This window comes from Portunus trituberculatus, unplaced genomic scaffold, assembly GCF_017591435.1.
Source record: "Portunus trituberculatus isolate SZX2019 unplaced genomic scaffold, ASM1759143v1 PGA_scaffold_475__1_contigs__length_85926, whole genome shotgun sequence".
NCBI classification, from domain to species: domain Eukaryota; kingdom Metazoa; phylum Arthropoda; class Malacostraca; order Decapoda; family Portunidae; genus Portunus; species Portunus trituberculatus.
The window spans coordinates 16,225-35,274 of record NW_025541643.1 but is presented as its reverse complement, the minus strand read 5'-3'; the positions used below and the strand labels follow the sequence as shown (position 1 = coordinate 35,274).

The window sequence follows — 19,050 nt, the reverse complement described above, 5'->3', positions numbered from 1 at the left end:
TTGTTAAGCTTCCGCACATTAGTGGCGCAGGTAATTTTATTTCTTTATAGTGGTACCCATACAAGGAGGGAGGGTCCATATCAACACCGAAGCGCATCATCATCATCATCTTTGGTGTAGCCACCTAGATAGAACCTGGGTACCGCGGTGACATTTAGGTAGGTACCTTTCATTACATCCCTTTCGCCGACTGACATACCTTCAAAAAGGTGTGTGGTGTGATTCTTTCGAGCCGACGCGTGAACGTCTGTCTGTCTGCCCGATCCCACGTCAACCACCTTATCCACTATGGTCTGACCGCTTACTTGTATGGAGATCTTTTAGTTTTTTTTTTTTTTTTTTTTTTTTTTTTTTGTTCCTGCCGGAAATTTTCCGGCCTGCAGCGCTGTCACACTTGTACGTACCAATACGCACCTTAAGTCAGGTAGGTACTTAATACTTGGTAATTGAACGGTAAAGAACAAAAAAAAAAATAGTTGGATAGAGTTTCTGTTTATCTTTAAATATATTTTGCATTGTTTTTGCAAACAAACACAGCAATACTTGACATCGTTTGATCCGCGCGCCCTCCCCTCTCGGGGATGACCGTCGAGTGAGATCACAGGTCAAAGTGAACACGTTAATCCATGGGTCACTCACTCACTCCCTGTCCCTACCTACCACCTACCAGCCAGGAGGGAAGCAAGAGAGGGGGGACACTTGTTACCTACCAGCCAGGAGGGAAGCAAGAGAGCAAGACAGAGGGGCGTGCGCGGGAAGCACGGACCTCATTGACACACGGGCTCTAATCCCATAATTTGCTCGCGGCGACTCGCGATCCTGAGCAGGATTGCTTACATATATGGCACTCCAAGTTGGGTGCAGCACAACACAACTCTTCGGAAGTTGAACGACGCCGTTACTACCATGCCTCCCAAATAAAATAAAAAAAAAACGGACACACACACACACACACACACACACACACACACACACACACTTGTCACAAATAGAGAGAGAGAGAGAGAGAGAGAGAGAGAGAGAGAGAGAGAGAGAGAGAGAGAGAGAGAGAGAGAGAGAGAGAGAGAGAGAGAGAGAGAGAAAGGGAGAGAGGGACAGAAGGATCCCACTGACAATTCTAGTTTTTTTTGTTTTTTTTTTCGTTTACATAATTTTACCGGATATGTGCATAAATCGCAAAATTAGAAAATGGAGTGATTTTCGCGCGCGTCCCACCCTAATATCTAGCGGGGGGGAGCTCTCGCCCCCTCGACCAACCCCAAAAATTTGATTTGGCTAATTTGCATAAATTTGCATAAATTTTTCATAAATTAGAATAAATTAGCATAAACATTGCATACATTTGCCCATACCGAAGAAAAATACAAAGTGACAATTTCACAATATAATTGTTTCAAATACAAGGGCCACCAACAAATAGCATAAAAATCGTAATATATACTTACACACTTTAGGAACCACGATCCACAAAAAAAAAATAAATAAATAAAAAAATATATATTTTACATACAAAGAATATGATTTCTCAGATATACCTGACATCAGCAAAGCAACCATTTTAGATTATAAGGTCAAATTAGGATGGATGGATGATGTAAAGCTAGCAGTCGATCATTTCATTCACCCAATACCCACTGCAACATCGCCAAGACAAATTGTTAATCAGATTATTATAGTCTGAAGATCACTTAGACGTTGGCAATTTTGGGAATTTCCCGGCCTGCGGCGTTGCTGGCCAAATTAAGGGATTAGAGCCTGTGTCAATGAGAACCTTGCTCCCCACACACCACCTCTCTCTCTCTCTCTCTCTCTCTCTCTCTCTCTCTCTCTCTCTATCTATCTATCTATCTCTCTCTCTCTCTCTCTATCTCTATATTTATCTCTCTCTCTCTCTCCTTCTGGCTGGCAGCGGGAGAGGAATTGACCCATGGATTAACACGGTCACTTTGACCTGTGACATCACTCGGTCACCCAGAAGGATGTGACAACGCTCGGAGGAAACGTTGTCAAGCATTGTTGTTGCGTTTGCAAAACCAATGCAAAATTTATTTAAAAATAAACACAAATTCCTCTAACTTGCCTCTTTAGAGCATCACAATGTATATGTACTACAACACCATTCATTTAAAAAGTATTAAGTACCTGACTTGGGGCGCGTATTGATATACGTGTGACAGCGCCGCAGGCAGGAAAATCCCCAAAAACGCCAACGCCTAAGTGATCTTCATAAAAATGGTCAGACTATAGTGTGCGTATTTATTAGCGTGTCGTGTGTCACGGTTAGTCTGACGGCTTGCGTCTTTCCTCCTCCCACAGCCGCTGCAGTGACTTTCTAGTTCCTTTTTTTTTTTTTTTCTTCTTCTTCAGACTTCAATAGTTAATATCCAAGCTCGACAGAGCACAGCACACGTCCGTGCAGGTGGTCATTCTTATTCCCCCGGCACCAAGCTAGGCTAGCGGTTCGATGCAATTTCTCTATAGGTCTTAAATGTCTATCAATTAAACCAAGACACGCAGCCATATAAGATGTTACACGTTAATCATAGCTGTTTCTAACATGGAAAGAGAGAGAGAGAGAGAGAGAGAGAGAGAGAGAGAGAGAGAGAGAGAGAGAGAGAGAGAGAGAGAGAGAGAGAGAGAGAGAGAGAGAGAGAGAGAGAGAGAGAGAGAGAGAGAGAGAGAGAGAGAGAAAAATTGTCAGTTCGAGTCCTCTCCTATTCATGTGTGTTTAGAATACACAGTTTTGTCTGGTAATCCAGCACGAGGTAGTACAAGAATAAATGGATGAATTAACAAAGATTAAAATAAGCAGGTTAAACAATATAAGAATAGACAAATCAAACCTTCTTCTTATTCTTATTATTATTTTTTATAAAATAATAGTAATAATAATAATAATAATAATAATAATAATAATAATTAATTAATCAATAAATAAATAGATAAATAAAAAATAATGGAATGCCAACAACATCTGGTGTTCCAAGGCGGTCACCCATCCAAGTACTAACCGGACCCAAAGTTGCTTAACTTCGCTGATCGGACGAGAAGCGGTGTGTTCAACGTGGTGTGGTCGTTGGCACTTGATGTGAGTTTTAGGACACTTTAACTTCTTCCTGGTTTGCCCTACTATACTCCGTATACCCTGTGAATCAAGTCCTTTCTAGGTGTTTCTTGGTTTAATATTGTTTCCCTATTGGATTAATCGCACCCCCCATCTCTCTCTCTGTCTGTCTGTCTGTCTGTCTCTCTCATTATTATTATTATTATTATTATTATTATTATTATTATTATTATTCTGACACAGACTCGGTCTGCCTCCCTCTGTGGCTGGCTGGCTGGTTGGCTTGTTGCTCGCTGCATGCATGCCGCTGGCTGGAAAATCTGGCACCTCCTCCGACTCGATATTATTTGGTTTTACGCCGTTTTCTTGCTTGCCCTCTCGGTTGTACGTCTCGGATGCGTTGTCCGAGAGTCAACGACGAGACGGAGCCCGTGTTCGTATGACCCAGCGATGTTGGATCAAGTGGGAAAAACAGGAAATATTGTTACCCTACTACAACCGGGAAGGCAACAGTTCCATGACTGGCCGCGGCAAGGGAGGCAAGGGCAACAAAAACGAACAACAAACAACGAACAACGAGCAACCACGAGGAACAACGAAGGCAGCAACAGGATCTCGGTTCTTGAGTAGCTTTGGAGTGTCAAGCTCACGGCGATCGTGACTGCACAGCCGAGCGCTCAGCCAATCAACGCTCCTGCTCCCATCGAGAACCTTTTCCCTGAGCTGGTTTTTAGCTAGCAACTGTTCTTTCTGCGAGTTTTTCCAACTCTACAATTAATTGTGCACATGTTGGCACCAACGAAATTTTTATAGACACCACCGGTGGTCCTTCTCGTCTTTTGGCCAAACACACACGAGCTCCCCCACGGAATACCAGGATAGACCCTGTGACCGCGGGAACCGGTGTGCCTTGCCTTGAAGGGGAGTCGTTCCAACCCTCCCCCTCTCTCTCTCTCTAAAGCCATTTCCTTTTTTCACCGCCTCTTGTTGTAGGGGCTGGGGGACCTAAAAAGCCCCCAGAACTCCCACACAAGAGGCAGCCTGCGAGGCGCTGAGGAAGCCCGAGAGCGTGCGGTGTCCAGCCTCAGTTGCGGGTCCAGGTAAAGGCAACTTTGCTTAAGAGGGTCTTCTCTACCTCTGAGTTTTTAGCTATTAAGCAGGGCGGGACTGTTACGACGGTTGTTAACTGGACATTTCGCTAGCAACCGCCAACTGCAAGGCAGGGTTATCACATACCCACCCACTCACCCACACACGCACACTCACACACACGCACACACACACTCAGGAAGATTTACTAACCCCCAGTAGAAAGCATGGTACGCGAGAAGTCGTCTTCGTGTACCAGGAGGAAGTCCATCACCGAGACCCCGGTTCCATCCCAGAATGGAATCAGGACGAGACCCCACTGCTGACAAGTCAAGATCTGCTGCACGTGATGACCGCTCCATGAGTGTCGAGAGGACAAAGAGGGGCCACCACAATGACTCTGAAGAGGATGAGATCAGTCCACCGAACAAATGCCACGCCTACGAAAAAACCCACCGCGAGTCTTCACCCTCCACCTCAGACATGATGACTCATGAAGATGATGACGGCTTCCGCCTGCAAGGACGGGAGTATCATCGAGCACGCAAAACTAAATTCGAAGAAAGCAAAGCGGGAGGCGAGACAGCAACACCCTCGCAGGCCCAAGAAGATCAGGCTCAACCAAAAGACGAGCCCAGGAACACCGCAGCTCAGGGAATCCCCAAACTCATTATACCACCGACAGCCGGCTTCGCCTCCCCCTTAGATGTTGCAGAGGCTCTGGAAGCACACCTGGTGACCAAGAAAATATCACTGAAATTCCTCCACACAGGGCAAGTCATGGTAACTCCATGGAAATTTACACTCAGCTGAGAGACATGAAAGAAATTCATGGGAAGGAGATAGAGCTGCGCCCAGCAGAAGGGAGGACGTCACACGGCGTCTTACTACGCTACCCCCTCCTCATGCCTCTCTCACCGATCCTGAAACACCCTCATATTCTCACTGCGAAAAGATGCACCATGAAAAATGGAGAGCTGACAAGGCAAGTAGCCATCACGGTGGATGGACCTCTACCAGGCTTCCTGAAGCTGGGCAGCTGGGGGACTTTTTACATGAGACCTTTCAGCCGAGAACCCTTAAGATGTTTCAGGTGCCAACGTTTCGGCCACCACCGCGCCAGCTGCACTCTCCCCAGCAGATGTGGGGTATGCGCAGGCCAGCACGAAACGGAGGAGTGTATCAACAAACACAAAGCCGGTGAACAGACGACAGCAAAGTGCCCCAACTGCCAGCAAAGCCACCATGCGTGGAACAAAAACTGCGGCACCAGACAAGGCCTCGTCACGACCCAGAAGGAGGCACATAAAACGTGGATGGTGAAGCACAGGCCTTCCTTGGCGAACAGCCCAGCCTTTCAAAACGGACCAGCACTTGCTGCCACTTCCACCTGGGGGGGCAAGAAAATGATTCAGCCAGAAGAGGAGGAGGAAGCACTGATGCCACCAGCGACCGAGTTCCCTGCCCTAGGACAAGCTGCAGCTCAGCCAAGATCAGGCAGTCGCCCCAGGCAACGCGTCCAAATGCAACAATCCAAAGCTCGACAAGCCACCCCACCGCCTCCACAGAAACAAGAACTGAAAGATATGTTCCAAACCTTTGTCACGGCCATAGTCACCATGATTGGCAAGCAGGTGCCACAAGAGGAGCTGGCAAAGATGGCAGACAAAGTGGTCAACAAGCTGGCAATTCCACCACACACCCAGACGCGACCACGCCCCACCCACAGGCCCTCGAACCCAACACCAACCGAGAACAACAAAGGCGCAACACCAGCGTGCGCTCAGATAGAGAGGGAGAAGACAGCACTCGGCATCACAGAAGGACAGGTTCGTTCCAAATCCTGCAATGGAACGTCAAAAGCGTTAGGGGAAAACATCATCTCCTCATGGCAGACGCAAGGGAAAACAGCAGAGATTTCATCCTCCTGCAGGAAACCTTGCTACCAGGAAACGCCACAATAAGATTCGCTGGCTACACAGCTTACCACTCACACTTTGCAGAAGGGCAGTCCCGGGGATGCAGCATCCTTGTAAAAACATCCATTGAGAGTAAACTTATTGAACATCCGATTCACTGTGGGGAAGGAGTGGAGGTAATAGGAGTAACAGTGAAGCTAAAGGGCAGAGAAATCACCGTGTATAATCTCTATAGCGCACCACACAACCCAGGGCTTGACGTCAGCGAGCTACTGGCCCTCTGCACCACCACGCCAACAATCATCGGAGGGGATTTAAACGCTCACCACGAAATATTAGGGTCGAGGAGCAGGAATAACAGACGTGGACACCATCTAGCAGCAGTCATGCAGAATGTTCCTGAAGCTTGCATCATGAACACCTATGAACCAACACACATTGATGGAGGGGTCCTGGACCTCACATGGGTGTCACACCATCTTCACACGGGATCTTCCTGGAGCATTCATGACCACCTACCTAGTGACCACTTCGCCACGATCACGACCATCCCATGCCCGCTCACTCCCATGCAGCCATCACCACCACGCTGGAATATCACCAAGGCGGACTGGGACAAATTTCAAAAAGCCTTCACAACCTTTTACGAGAATAGAGAAATACCACAAACCATTCAGGAAGCTGAGGAAGAGCTTACTCTGGCCTTCCAAACAGCTGCCAATCAGGCGATTCCACTCTGCAAACACACTGATAGAAAACACAAAGACTGGTGGTTCTATGACTTGAATACGAGAATACAACAATCGAATCAATCAAGCGAGAAAATTACACAGAAGACACAACACAGAGGCTACAAAGGACCTCCTCAGGGCAGCACTACGAACAGCAAAAGAAGGCACTAAGAAAATCAAAACTGAAAAATGGATGGAGTGGTGTTCATCTATGAATGCCCACACGTTCCTCAGTGATCTGTGCAGGAAGATTAAAATATCAAAAGGAAAAGCCCAACGCTCCACTCCCAAATACCAACACCCCATAGAAGAGGCAGATAAACTCATACAAAATTACCAAAACAGGGCTAGCTCACAGCAACTTTCAGAAAACACGCGCACGAAACTTCAAACGCTGCTCCCTGGCTGATTAATCAACATACAACGAGCCTGCAACACCCCGTCACAGTCTGACGTCCCCTTCACGGCAGATGAGCTCAAGACCGCACTCAAGCCGAGGAAAGATACAGCCACGGGTGCTGACAAGATCTTCTACACGATGATATCAAATGCTTACCTGGTTTAGATGCCTTCCTTCTTCTAATTTTAGTGACACCACCAAAATAATAAGGATTTTATTTATAGAATTACAAAAACACTCATCAATCCATGGATGGAACCTAGAAACCTTCAAATACTACAAAAACTTTCAAACAATTTTACAAGAAACTCTTATTAGAGAACACAAAGAAAGTTGGTTAAAGCTCATAAAAGATACGTCTGACACATACAAAGACCCAAAAATATTTTGGGACAAAATAAGAATAATAACAGGTAATATCTCCCCTGAACCAAACTATATAAAAAACAAAAACAACATAAAAGTCTACACAAACGAAGGTAAAAAAGAGGTCCACAGAGACTATTGGGAAAAAAATATTCAGGGAAGAGGATGAACACGAGGATGCTGATGCGGAATTCGTCTTTGAATATTTACATAACAATTTGGAAAGATCTTACCCTTATGACCACTCTGACCTCTCAAGACTTGGGACATGCGTTACAGACAACTTAATCATAAAAGAGGAAGTGTTAAAATAATAAAAAAAAAAAACTAAAAAAGACAAGTCCCGGAGAAAGTGGTATAAACAAAACTATACTTGCAAAGCTCCCTGAATCTGCAACTACACGACTAACTAATCTACAACAGTGCCCTCTCCGCTGGATACTTTCCAGATAGATGGAAAAAAGCTACAATCAGATTGATACCAAAAGCAGACAAATCTCCACATTTACCCCAAAACTACAGACCAATCTCATTACTTGTAGTCCCTGGTAAAATATTTGAGCGCATTATTAACAATAGATTAAGAAACTACTTAGAATTCAGCAATTTCTATAACGTGAATCAATTTGGTTTTCGAACAGGGAGAGGTACAACTCATGCATTAGCACTCATAACAGAACAAATTGCACAATTTAAAGCAGATCGGGGACAATGCCAAATAATACTTCGGGACGTATCAAAAGCTTTTGACAAAGTGTAGCACTGTGGGTTAAAATACAAAATACAATAACTAAGACTACCAACAACTATAGAAAAATTCTTAAGTGACTTTATCACAGATCGCACAGCCTCAATAAGAATCAATAACTACATTGGACCAGCATTTAATTTCAACTGTGGAGTGCCTCAGGGCAGCGTTTTAGCGCCAACAATGTACACAATATATACCAACGATTTAGAAGAATCAGACAGGAACCTAATCGTTAGCTATGCAGGTGACATAACCCAAATCATAGGAGATTCAGGAAAATCGAAAAACATGATTAATTTACAAACAGCCAGAGAAATCAACAAAATCAATAACTACGAGAAAACATGGAGAATAAAAACTAATCTAAACAAATTCACACCAATCCATCTAGGAGACAGGAAGACAATCCCGTTAAATGTAAATGATGATCTAAGTGAATTCAAAACTAATGGTAAATGTTTGGGTTTACATATAACTTACACAGGCTACTACAAACACATAGAAACAAGACGTATCAAAGCAACTGCTTCCTTAAATAAACTTTACAAGTTACACAACATGCCTAAAAACATAAAGATACACCTAGTCAAAACACTAATTCTCCCTATTTTAGACTACCCACCAATTCCCATACACTCAATGAGTAAGTCCCAAATTAGTAATCTACAGAAAATACAAAATAAAGCACTTAAATTTGCAACGAACCAAAAATACCCATATACAATGAATACAATAGAGATACACACACATACCAACACTACACCAGTAAATATAAGGCTTCACAACAGAGCCCAAGAAATATGGAAGAGACTAGAAGATCTAGAAAATCCAGTCTACCAGAAACTCGTAGAAAACCAAAACAATATAGTAAAATATCACAGAGATTATCCTAGTAGCCTCTTTTTATCCCACACAAACCCACATCCAGCGTTTCATTGATCTATCCTAGGCGGTCCGATCAACATCCTTCAAATTAATACTTCAAATTAATATTTCCTTTCCACACTTACTCTTTCTCCAAGGAAGCAGGCAAGTTGGCAGTCCAATCTCACTGCTCCGCGCCCCGAGTTGCCGGGCCGGAGGAGGCGTCAACGCGGTAGTAAGAGGCATATATATATATATATATATATATATATATATATATATATATATATATATATATATATATATATATATATATATATATATATATCATATAAGAAGATATACTTACCTAAACTTACCTGGGGAATCCTTACTTACCTGTACACTATTGACCAGTTCACATGAAAAAAAAAAAAAAAAAAAAAAATAAATAAATAAAAAAAAAATAATAAATAAATAAATGAAAAAAATAAAATAAAATAAAAATAAATAAAAACAACCTTTTAGGTTGGGTAACAAAACCTAATACCCACGGCCTGACATTTATGAGCAGCTCCAAACATAACTCCAAAAATAGCAACGTGGTTTGCCCACACACTTTCATATCTTACCTTACTTCATTATTTTCTAACTATCTCCTTCTCCTGTATCCACCCTTACTTCGCTTCACCACACTTTTATTTAACAAAGCAAAAACAAAGCAAAAAGAGGAGCTCACACATTCCTGCTCCAGCATTGGAAAGAAGGGGTTATCCCACACCAAGGCGAACCACTCGCCTCTGACGTCGATAGGCGAGCTACAGTGCACTCCAGGCTTCGCTGCGCAATATTGAAGCAGAAGCTACCTTCTACACAGCAGCAGTAAGTCCTCTACTCCAAGAGGCAAGACTTTATAGACACAACGCTGATTCAGCGTTTTCCCTGCAGAGAGAGACAGACAGACAGACAGACAGACAGACAGAGAGAGAGAGAGAGAGAGAGAGAGAGAGAGAGAGAGAGAGAGAGAGAGAGAGAGAGAGAGAGAGAGAGAGAGAGAGAGAGAGAGAGAGAGATGGGGGCAGCGATTAATCCAATAGGGAAACGATATTAAACCAAGAAACACCTAGAAAGGACATGATTCACAGGGTATACGGAGTATAGTAGGGCAAGCCAGGAAGAAGTTAAAGGGGCCTAAAAACTCACATCGAGTGCTAACGACCACACCACGTTGAACACACCGCTTCTCGTCCGATCAGCGAAGTTAACCCTTTAGTGTCCAACGTTCCCATTTTGGGAACAACACTAATACGTCACTTTACAAGCCTAATTTATATTTTTTTGTTGTTTATACCATATGAGATGTAATGTTGAATGCTTAACTATCTCAACTAAATTAAAACATTTTAGTTTTTTGTAAGTTTATTTTTGTTTTTTTCGTTATGTATTTATGAAATTTTGTGAAAAATCAGTCTTCGAGAAAAAAAATTCTTTATTTACGAAATATCGTGATTTTAGATGTTCCTTTGTATTTGATGATCTGGATATGATTCTTCTTTGATAATATTTGTTGTTGCACAAAATTTGTATTATAGATTTGTCACTGTAGTTGTTTTTATAACATGTTCCCAAAATGGGAACGTTGGGCACTTACGTTCGCAAAATACCCTTATTTATTCATAAACTTGAAACATGTTAGGCTGTGTTCCGTGGTAGGTGGTGCAATAAGTCCATACTCCATACACACAGGCTACGCTGACACTTTGCTGTGAGTTAGCAGTCAAAGTCGAGCCATTCCCCTTACCGGACAGCAGCATACCAGTTAGAAGTCGCACTGGTGTTATGGATACCAAAGGCTTTTATGGGTGAGTAGTTATTTATCTCTATATTATCATGTTCATGTGTTTTGTTTTATATTTTTCTGACTAAATACGAAGATATATATATATATATATATATATATATATATATATATATATATATATATATATATATATATATATATATATATATATATATATATATCTTTCTTTTATTTTCAGTTTAGGTTCCGCTAGACAGAGGTATCGGTTTCTACGTGATGCCACTGAAGCAGTTGCTCAATCAAATTCTGAAGACATTGATATTGTTGTGCTTCCCCCTTCTACTGGTGATCAACCTATCGACAGCGATGAAGAAGCTGAAGACGACACACTAGATCAAAATGCTATGCCAGATGAAGTCAGTGGGGAGCTTGAAGTACATGACAATATGGTTGATGAAGAAGATGAGAGTGAGACAAACAGAGAGGCTGGAACAAAAGGAAGATGGCGTAAAAAGGAAAATATCTCACTTGGTCCTCATTCCATACCTTCAGGTTTTGGTGATGTTCATTTAGGAAAAGACATGTTTGAGATCTATAAACTTTTCTTCACAGATGGGATGATCAGTCATCTAACACAGCAAACAAACTTGTATGCACAGCGGGACAAAAACGACAAGAATTTCAGCATTGATGAGGATGAAATGATGAAGTTTCTTGGACTGCTAATAATTAGCGGATATCATAGTGTTCCTGCTGAGAATGACTACTGGTCAACCAGTGAGGACTTAGAAATTCCAATATTTGCAAAGACAATGAGCAGGGAAAGATTCAAGTCCATCAAGAGGTACTTTCACGTAGCTGACAACAACAATTTAGGAGACTCAAAGATGGCCAAAATCCTACCCTTGCTTCAAATGCTCAAAGATAATTGTCAGAAACATGGCGTTTTTCATGAATTCTTGAGCATCGACGAATCAATGATCCCTTATCGTGGAAGACACAGTGCAAAACAATTTATAAGAAATAAACCTGTCAGATTTGGGTACAAGATGTGGATGATGTGTAGTGCTGATGGATATCCTTATAACTTTTCTCTCTATTGTGGAAAGGAGGAAAATAGAAAAGAGCCCTTGGGAACTCAGGTGGTGATGAACATGTTACAACCAGTGGTAAATAAGGATGAGCATGTAGTGTTTTTTGACAATTTTTTTACTAGTCATGCACTGATGGTTAACCTTACCAAGAAGGGTGTTCGAGCTTGTGGAACTATTAGGGATAATCGCACCGGAAAGTGCCCTCTTATGTCAAAGAAAGATGCTGAAAAGAAAGAGAGGGGTTCATACGACTATAGATCGGATGATGTAGTCTTATGTGCCAGGTGGAATGACAACAGCATTGTCACAGTTGCTAGCAATTATTATGAAATCAGTCATATGCAAAAGGTAAACAGATGGGTAAAAAAAGAAGGAAAAAAGAATATACAACAGCTTTATTTGATAACCATGTACAATAAAGGCATGGGTGGGGTGGATGTGTGTGACCAAATGTTGTCGACATACAGGCCAAGACTGCGTTCTAGGAAGTGGTATTGGAATATCTTTGCTCAGCTGCTGAACCTCTCCATTGTAGCAAGCTTCAGGTTCTACCAGTATGTAAACCCTACCTCTGAAGTAAGCCATAAGGATTTCAGGCGGGATATAGCTAGGACACTTATAAGAATCCAAGAACCCAGAAAAAGAAAAGGAGGGCCAACATCAACTGTGCCCAAAGCAATAAGGTATGACAATGTCAACCACTTTCTAGAACAATGTCCACAGGGAAGATGCATTCTGTGCAAGAAAAACACACGCCTAAGCTGCGTCAAGTGTGAGAAAAGACTCCATAAGGGTGCAGTGCCCTGTTCCACAAGAAATGAGACATTGATGCTAACAGAGAAATAAATACATGATATTTTTGTTTGTTCTTTTGGTATTAAAGGATACATTTTTATGAAAAGATCTGTATATGAACCCAGTGTACGGATAAATTGAAATAAATAATAACAAATCTGTTTTCTTAGTTATCTGAATAATACATTTGTAATTTGAGTTTATATGTATAATTTGGTACCGGAAGTGTCCAACGTTCCCATTTTGGGAACACACTGTAATTTTTCTAATATATGTAAAAAAAAAAAAAATCTTCGTTTCATTATCATAAGTGGATCTCAACAAGTCATTACATAAATATTTGTCTGTACTCAAAGTTTTTCATGGTTCGGTCACTAAAGGGTTAAACAACGTTGGGTCCGGTTAGTATTTGGATGGGTGACCGCCTGATTGCCCTGATTGCCTACAATGAGAAAAAAGGAACAGAAAACTGTCTTCCAAAAATGATCACCACCATCTACAACAGAAAAGCTGTCGTCGTCTTTTTGGACCTCGAAAAAGCTTGCGAGACTGCAAACGCCCACGCCATCCTCGACTCACTGGCACGGCGCGGAGTGAGGGGCAAAATATTAAGATTGATCACAGATTTCCTCAACCACAGACAGGCAAGAGTACGGTTTCAAGGGTCCCTGTCTAGGACCGAGGTCTTTGATAACGGCACCCCGCAAGGCAGTATACTGAGCCCGTTCCTCTTTAATATACTTGTCGAAAATATCGCCGCCATAACCAACGGGAACACAAGGGTTCTGGTATATGCGGACGACATCGCACCCGGCTCACGATATGTGACAACAGCACGAGGAACCCTGACTCAAGTCGCCAACACATGCCGTGATCTAGGACTCAAGATCAATCTTGCTAAGACCAAGGCTCTGCAATTCGGCAGCCAGACTCCATTAGCACCAATACTGATCAACGACATGGCTATCGAATGGACTAGATACCACCAATATCTTGGCATCTGGATGGACACACACCTCACATATAAAACACACATCGACTCCCTAAAGGAGAGAGCTGAAGCTCGTCTAAGAGTAATGAGGGCCATAACTGGGGTTCGAGGGGGCGCTACCCTTATCGTTCTGAGAACATACTACATACAAGCAATAAGATCGCTTATAGATTATGCAGCGCCGTGCCTCGCCACCAGATCTCAAAGAAACAAAGCTGCACTAGAAATTGTGAAAAATAAGGCACTCAGAATAATGACAGGTTCTCCAAACTGGATTAATGCGCACACTCTACAAGCTGAAATGAACATCCCCCCGGTTGCGGCAAGGCTTCATACCACCTACGCAGGACACCTAATGAAACACCTTCGAGTCCAAAACTACGACCCAGCCATCTCTATTAAGCAAGCTCTGGCGCAAGACAGAAACCTGTTCGCCAAACGCACCTGGGCCTCCACCACAGCTGACATTCTGAAGGAAATAGGAGCCAGCTACATATTTCAGAACTTACAAAAAGATGAGTATAACGAAGCATACGAGCCAACCCCACCCCTGGGAAATCGACTGCATCGCCTTCACCGTGCAGTCCCTCCCCGGGGCGAAGAACACTCTTGACCAAGCTACCTTGCTGACAGAAGCCCACATGACATTACTGGCAGTTACCAACGACGGCGCTGAAGTATACTTCACCGATGGTTCAGTCGACACCAGCACCCCTCGAGCTGCTGCAGCCTTCATCTCCCCACACTCAGCTGGCCTCTTCAGACTGACAGACGCCTCCTCTACGCTTCAAGCGGAGCTAGTGGCTATCTGGAAAGCCCTTGAAGACAGCCATAATGGAAACAGGAATGTAATCATACACACTGATTCTCTGGGAGCCCTACAAGCCCTAAAACACAGAAAGCCCAAAGATAACGTCAGCCTCACAACAAGAATTCTTGCCATAACACGAAACATCACAGCCCAGGGGAGGACGGTTTCCATGAACTGGATCCCCAGCCATGTTGGAATGCAAGGGAACGAAGATGCCGACACAATGGCAAGACAAACACTAAAGCTGCCATATGCAAACACCCACGTACAGAGAAGTGTCTCCCAATTAAAAAACATCATCAAAAAAAGAACCAATGACCAATACAAAGATAGAGTACAACGAAATGCACTACAAGGATCAAGAAGCTGTAACTGGTACACACACAATGAAAAATCCATCCAACTTTCCCGGAACCGCTAATAAGCGAACACTGAACGCACTCTACAGATTCAAATCTGGCTACAGATGCCTCTCTTAGATCACTAACAACCTGCCAGACACATGCCAACACTGCGACAGGGACACGTACGCCCCACTAGCACACTACCTCACATAATGCCGCCAAACAGCACCCTACATCAATAGGAATCTAGGAACGGCAGAAAACATAATCCAACAAACGGATTGGACCGCACTAGCTACCCTAATACTACAGTTCCCACTGCCAAGGTAAACACCTTAGGAAAGCTACTCCATCTACATCTACAAGGTGCACAAGCAGGTCCACCCCGACACTGGCGTGTCCTCCAAAAATATGTCAATCATGAACTCTTTCGTGAACGACATTTTCGAGCGCATCGCTGCCGAGACATCCCGCCTGGCACATTACAAAAAGCGCTCCACCATCACCAGCCGGGAGATCCAGACTGCCGTCCGTCTCCTTCTGCCCGGCGAACTGGCAAAGCACGCCGTCTCTGAGGGCATCAAGGCTGTCACCAAGTACACCTCCTCCAAGTAAACTAACTGTCAGTCAGCTAGAAGGGGGGAAAGAAGAAAAAAAGAGCAACTGCTGTCAGACAGTATTCAAACCCTACCCGGCTCCATAGGAGCCACACCTGAATCCAAAAAAAAAGAGACACAATATAGTCAAGTGTGGATGGTGGTCGCCGCTGGTGCACCAGAGCCGGATGGATGGATATGGATGGATGGATGAGATAGATGGCTGGCTCGTCATTAATGATGCTCGCAACCGAGTCAGAGCAAACAGATCCATCATCCACTGCACAACAGCAGCAGCCCGTAGTAGTAGTAGTAGTAGTAGTAGTAGTAGTAGTAGTAGTAGTAGTAGTAGTAGTAGTAGTAGTAGTAGTAGTAGTAGTAGTAGTAGTGGTAGTAACTCGGGTTACTATTTCATAATGCGAGGAGGATTTGTGGAATAAAATTAAGCAATAAAGATAAAGAAATGAATGAAAAGAGAATATAATAAATCAATGCATAAATAAGAAAGAAAATTGGAAAAGAGATAAATAAATAAATAAACAATCAGACCAACGAAAAAAACACCTACCCCACATCTCAATGATAATGATGATAATGATAAAGCGTACGTACGATAGTAATCACGGTGAGGCCCGCCACGTCCCGCCGGTGTTGGAGTGTGTGCAGTGTAGGGTGGAAGCCGAGCTCACTCTCCCTGATGAGCCTCGCCGCTCGGTCCTGGACCTTGTCCAGGATAGCGAGATGTTTGCTGGCCGCGCCGCCCCAGGCAAGGCAGGCGTATTCCAAGGAGGAGCGGACCTGCGACTTGTAGAGCAACTTCAGTCCTTTGGCGTCCAGAAGGTAGGAGATTCTCCTCAGGGATGCCAGCTTCCCTGAGGCCTCTCTGGCTAGTCGCTCCAAGTGGGTCCTGAAAGTTAACTTACGGTCGTAAGTTACCCCCAGCACCTCCACCTCCTCCCGCGGCGTCAGTGTCTCCTCGTTGAAGGCGAGGCGCAGGGCTTCACTCGTCCTAGTGATGCTTAGCAGCTGGGTTTTGTGAGCAGCAAACTTAACTTGCCACTTCCTTCCCCAGGCTGCGATGCGGCTTAAGGTGGCGTTGATGTCACAGGTGGCTGCAGCTTTCTCCTCCAGTCCGTAGCTGTGGGATAGTGTTATATCATCTGCAAACGCCTTCGCTGCAGGAACGAGGTGTAGCAGATCATTGATATACACATTCCACAGCAAAGGGCCGAGGTAGCTCCCTTGAGGAACGCCTGCCCTTATGGACTGTGGTTTTGATTCCCGCCCATTGATAATTACTTTGAGGTGCCTGGCTCTCAAGTCATTTTCTAGGAGCTGGAAGAGTGCTCCGTCCACGCCTACAGCGCGGAGCTTGGTGATGAGCGCTGCATGCCAAACTCTGTCAAACGCAGCTTCGATATCAAGAGCCACTACTGCTGTGGCCTTGCCTCGGTCCAGGGCCTCACTCCACTTCGTGGAGAGGAGCAGGTGCAGGTCTGCCGCCGACCTCCCTTGCCTGAACCCAAACTGCCTGTTGCTCAGCAGGTGGTGGCGCTCGAGATGCTGCGTCACTCGTGAGGCCACAATTGTTTCCAGGACTTTGCTCAGCACAGGCAGCATGGACACGGGTCTGTAATTTTTTGCCTCTGCCTTGGAGTTCTGCTTGTGAAGAGGCACCACACTGCTTCCTTTCCATATTTCAGGCCATGTGGAGGTGGTGAGGCAGTGATTAAAGAGGGAAGTGAGTGGGCGCGCCAGCTCAGCAGCACACTGGCGTAGTACGCGCGGGCTGATGTTCTGAGGCCCCACAGCTTTGTTCTCGTCCAAACTTTCGAGAATCGCTCGCACTTCCACTTCACTTGTTATCACTTTCACTATTTGAGGCAGCAACGGAGAGGGTCTTTCGGGGTCGGGGATGCACATCTTTTCAGCGAAGTGCTTGGCCAGGAGGTCTGCCTTGTCACTTGCACTGTGGGCGAAGCTGCCGTCTGCCTGGTGGAGTGCTGGGACGGAGGTGTCCCGCGACTCACCTTGTTTGTCTTTGACAAGGCTCCACCACTGCTTGCAGCCAACCTGGCCTCCCCTTAGTTTGTTTTTCAGGTTCATCCTCCACTGCTCTATAGCCCATGCTTGCGTGGCATTCATATGCCCTGTTGCCGCTCGGTGCCTCAGCCTGTTTCTGGCCGTCGGGTGCCTCTTGAGAGCACGCCAGGCTTTGTATTTGGCATCTGACGCGGCAATGCAAGCAGGACCAAACCAAGGCTGGTCTGATACCTTTGTTTTATGTATCGAGTGCGGCACCCAGCAGACCTGCATGTTGTGAAGCAGCTCGGTGAGCTGCCTCACCTGCTGGTTGGCGTCGTCACACAGCACTCCTCCCCACTCTGTAGTCCTCAGTGCGGCACGAAAGGCGTCCCAGTCGGCAGCCTCCCAGCTCCAGAGGGTTCGTTCGAAGCTCTCCTCACGTGGTGTCTTGAACTGTACTCTGGTGAATACAGGCACGTGGTCTGAGGTCCCTACAAAGTCGAGTGGGAAGCACTGTACCGTGTGGGAAGGAAGATCCGTCACCACCGGGTGCGTGGGGAAGGTGACGTAGTTGTGCATGTCATGCACAACCAGTAGTGAGTTAAAGGCGTCCCTGACTGTGTGCTGGTTTAGGTCGCCAATCACTTATTACACTGTCACACTGACTGGCAGTCATCAAAGAGTCCAGGTTTAATGTTAGGTAGTCCAGCAACACTATTCCCTGTGATGGAGGCCGATAGCAACCCACGCACAATAGGCCTTTCCCATTGCTGTCGATTATTTTCAATGTCAAGAGCTCAAGTTCCCCAGGTATGGGTGTGGGTGGCTCTACTACTTGAGCATTCACAGTCTCCTTAAAGCAGAATGCCACACCCCCACCTTGTATAGAACGGTCTTTTCTAATCCATGGTGAGTACCCTTTGATACGGGCATAATTGCTTGGCACCTTGGCATCTAAAAAAGTTTCGCACACAAACACTAAATCTCTCTCTCTCTCTCTCTCTCTCTCTCTCTCTCTCTCTCTCTCTCTCTCTCTCTCGATCTCTAGATCTCTTTCTCTCTCATTCTGGCTGGCAGTGGGAGAGGAATTAACCCATGGATTAACACGGTCACTTTGACCTGTGACCTCACTCGGTCACCCAGAAGGATGTGACAGCACTCGGAGGAAACATTGTCAAGCATAGTTGTTGCGTTTGCAAAACCAATGCAAAATGTATTTAAAAATTCCTCTAACTTGCCTCTTTAGAGCATCACAATGTATATGTACTACAACACCATTCAGTTAATAAGTATTAATTACCTGACGTGGGGCGTGTATTGGTACACGTGTGAGAGCGCCGCAGGCAGGAAAATCCCCAAAAACGCCAACGCTTAAGACCAGTGGTTCCCAACAGGTCCATGGACTAAGGGTCCATGGAAGAATTTCAAGG

The 19,050-nt window shown here is 44.7% G+C and overlaps 2 protein-coding genes and 1 non-coding gene across 3 annotated transcripts; 2 read left to right on the top strand and 1 right to left on the bottom strand.

Moving 5' to 3' along the window:
* Positions 1-2,962: 2,962 nt before the first annotated feature.
* LOC123500733 lies at positions 2,963-3,081 on the bottom strand. Its single transcript, XR_006673440.1, has one exon. It is a non-coding gene; the product is annotated as a 5S ribosomal RNA (ribosomal RNA).
* A 2,034-nt stretch (positions 3,082-5,115) lies between these two features.
* Positions 5,116-6,974, top strand: LOC123500718. The gene is made up of 2 exons (XM_045249357.1): positions 5,116-5,982; positions 6,087-6,974. The coding sequence occupies exons 1-2, from the start codon at positions 5,116-5,118 to the stop codon at positions 6,972-6,974; spliced, it is 1,755 nt and encodes a 584-aa protein (XP_045105292.1).
* A 7,511-nt stretch (positions 6,975-14,485) lies between these two features.
* On the top strand, positions 14,486-15,614 carry LOC123500717 (histone H2B type 1-A-like). The gene is made up of 2 exons (XM_045249356.1): positions 14,486-14,881; positions 15,339-15,614. The coding sequence occupies exons 1-2, from the start codon at positions 14,486-14,488 to the stop codon at positions 15,612-15,614; spliced, it is 672 nt and encodes a 223-aa protein (XP_045105291.1).
* Positions 15,615-19,050: the final 3,436 nt, after the last annotated feature.

Excerpts from the sequence above, each read along its gene's own strand:
- LOC123500717 (XM_045249356.1), top strand. The coding sequence starts at position 14,486 with ATGACATTACTGGCAGTTACCAACGACGGCGCTGAAGTATACTTCACC. Across the intron at positions 14,882-15,338 it reads ACGAAGATGCCGACACAATG|GAAAGCTACTCCATCTACAT; the intron begins GCAAGACAAACA and ends TAAACACCTTAG.
- LOC123500718 (XM_045249357.1), top strand. The coding sequence starts at position 5,116 with ATGAAAAATGGAGAGCTGACAAGGCAAGTAGCCATCACGGTGGATGGA. Across the intron at positions 5,983-6,086 it reads TCGGCATCACAGAAGGACAG|GAAACCTTGCTACCAGGAAA; the intron begins GTTCGTTCCAAA and ends ATCCTCCTGCAG.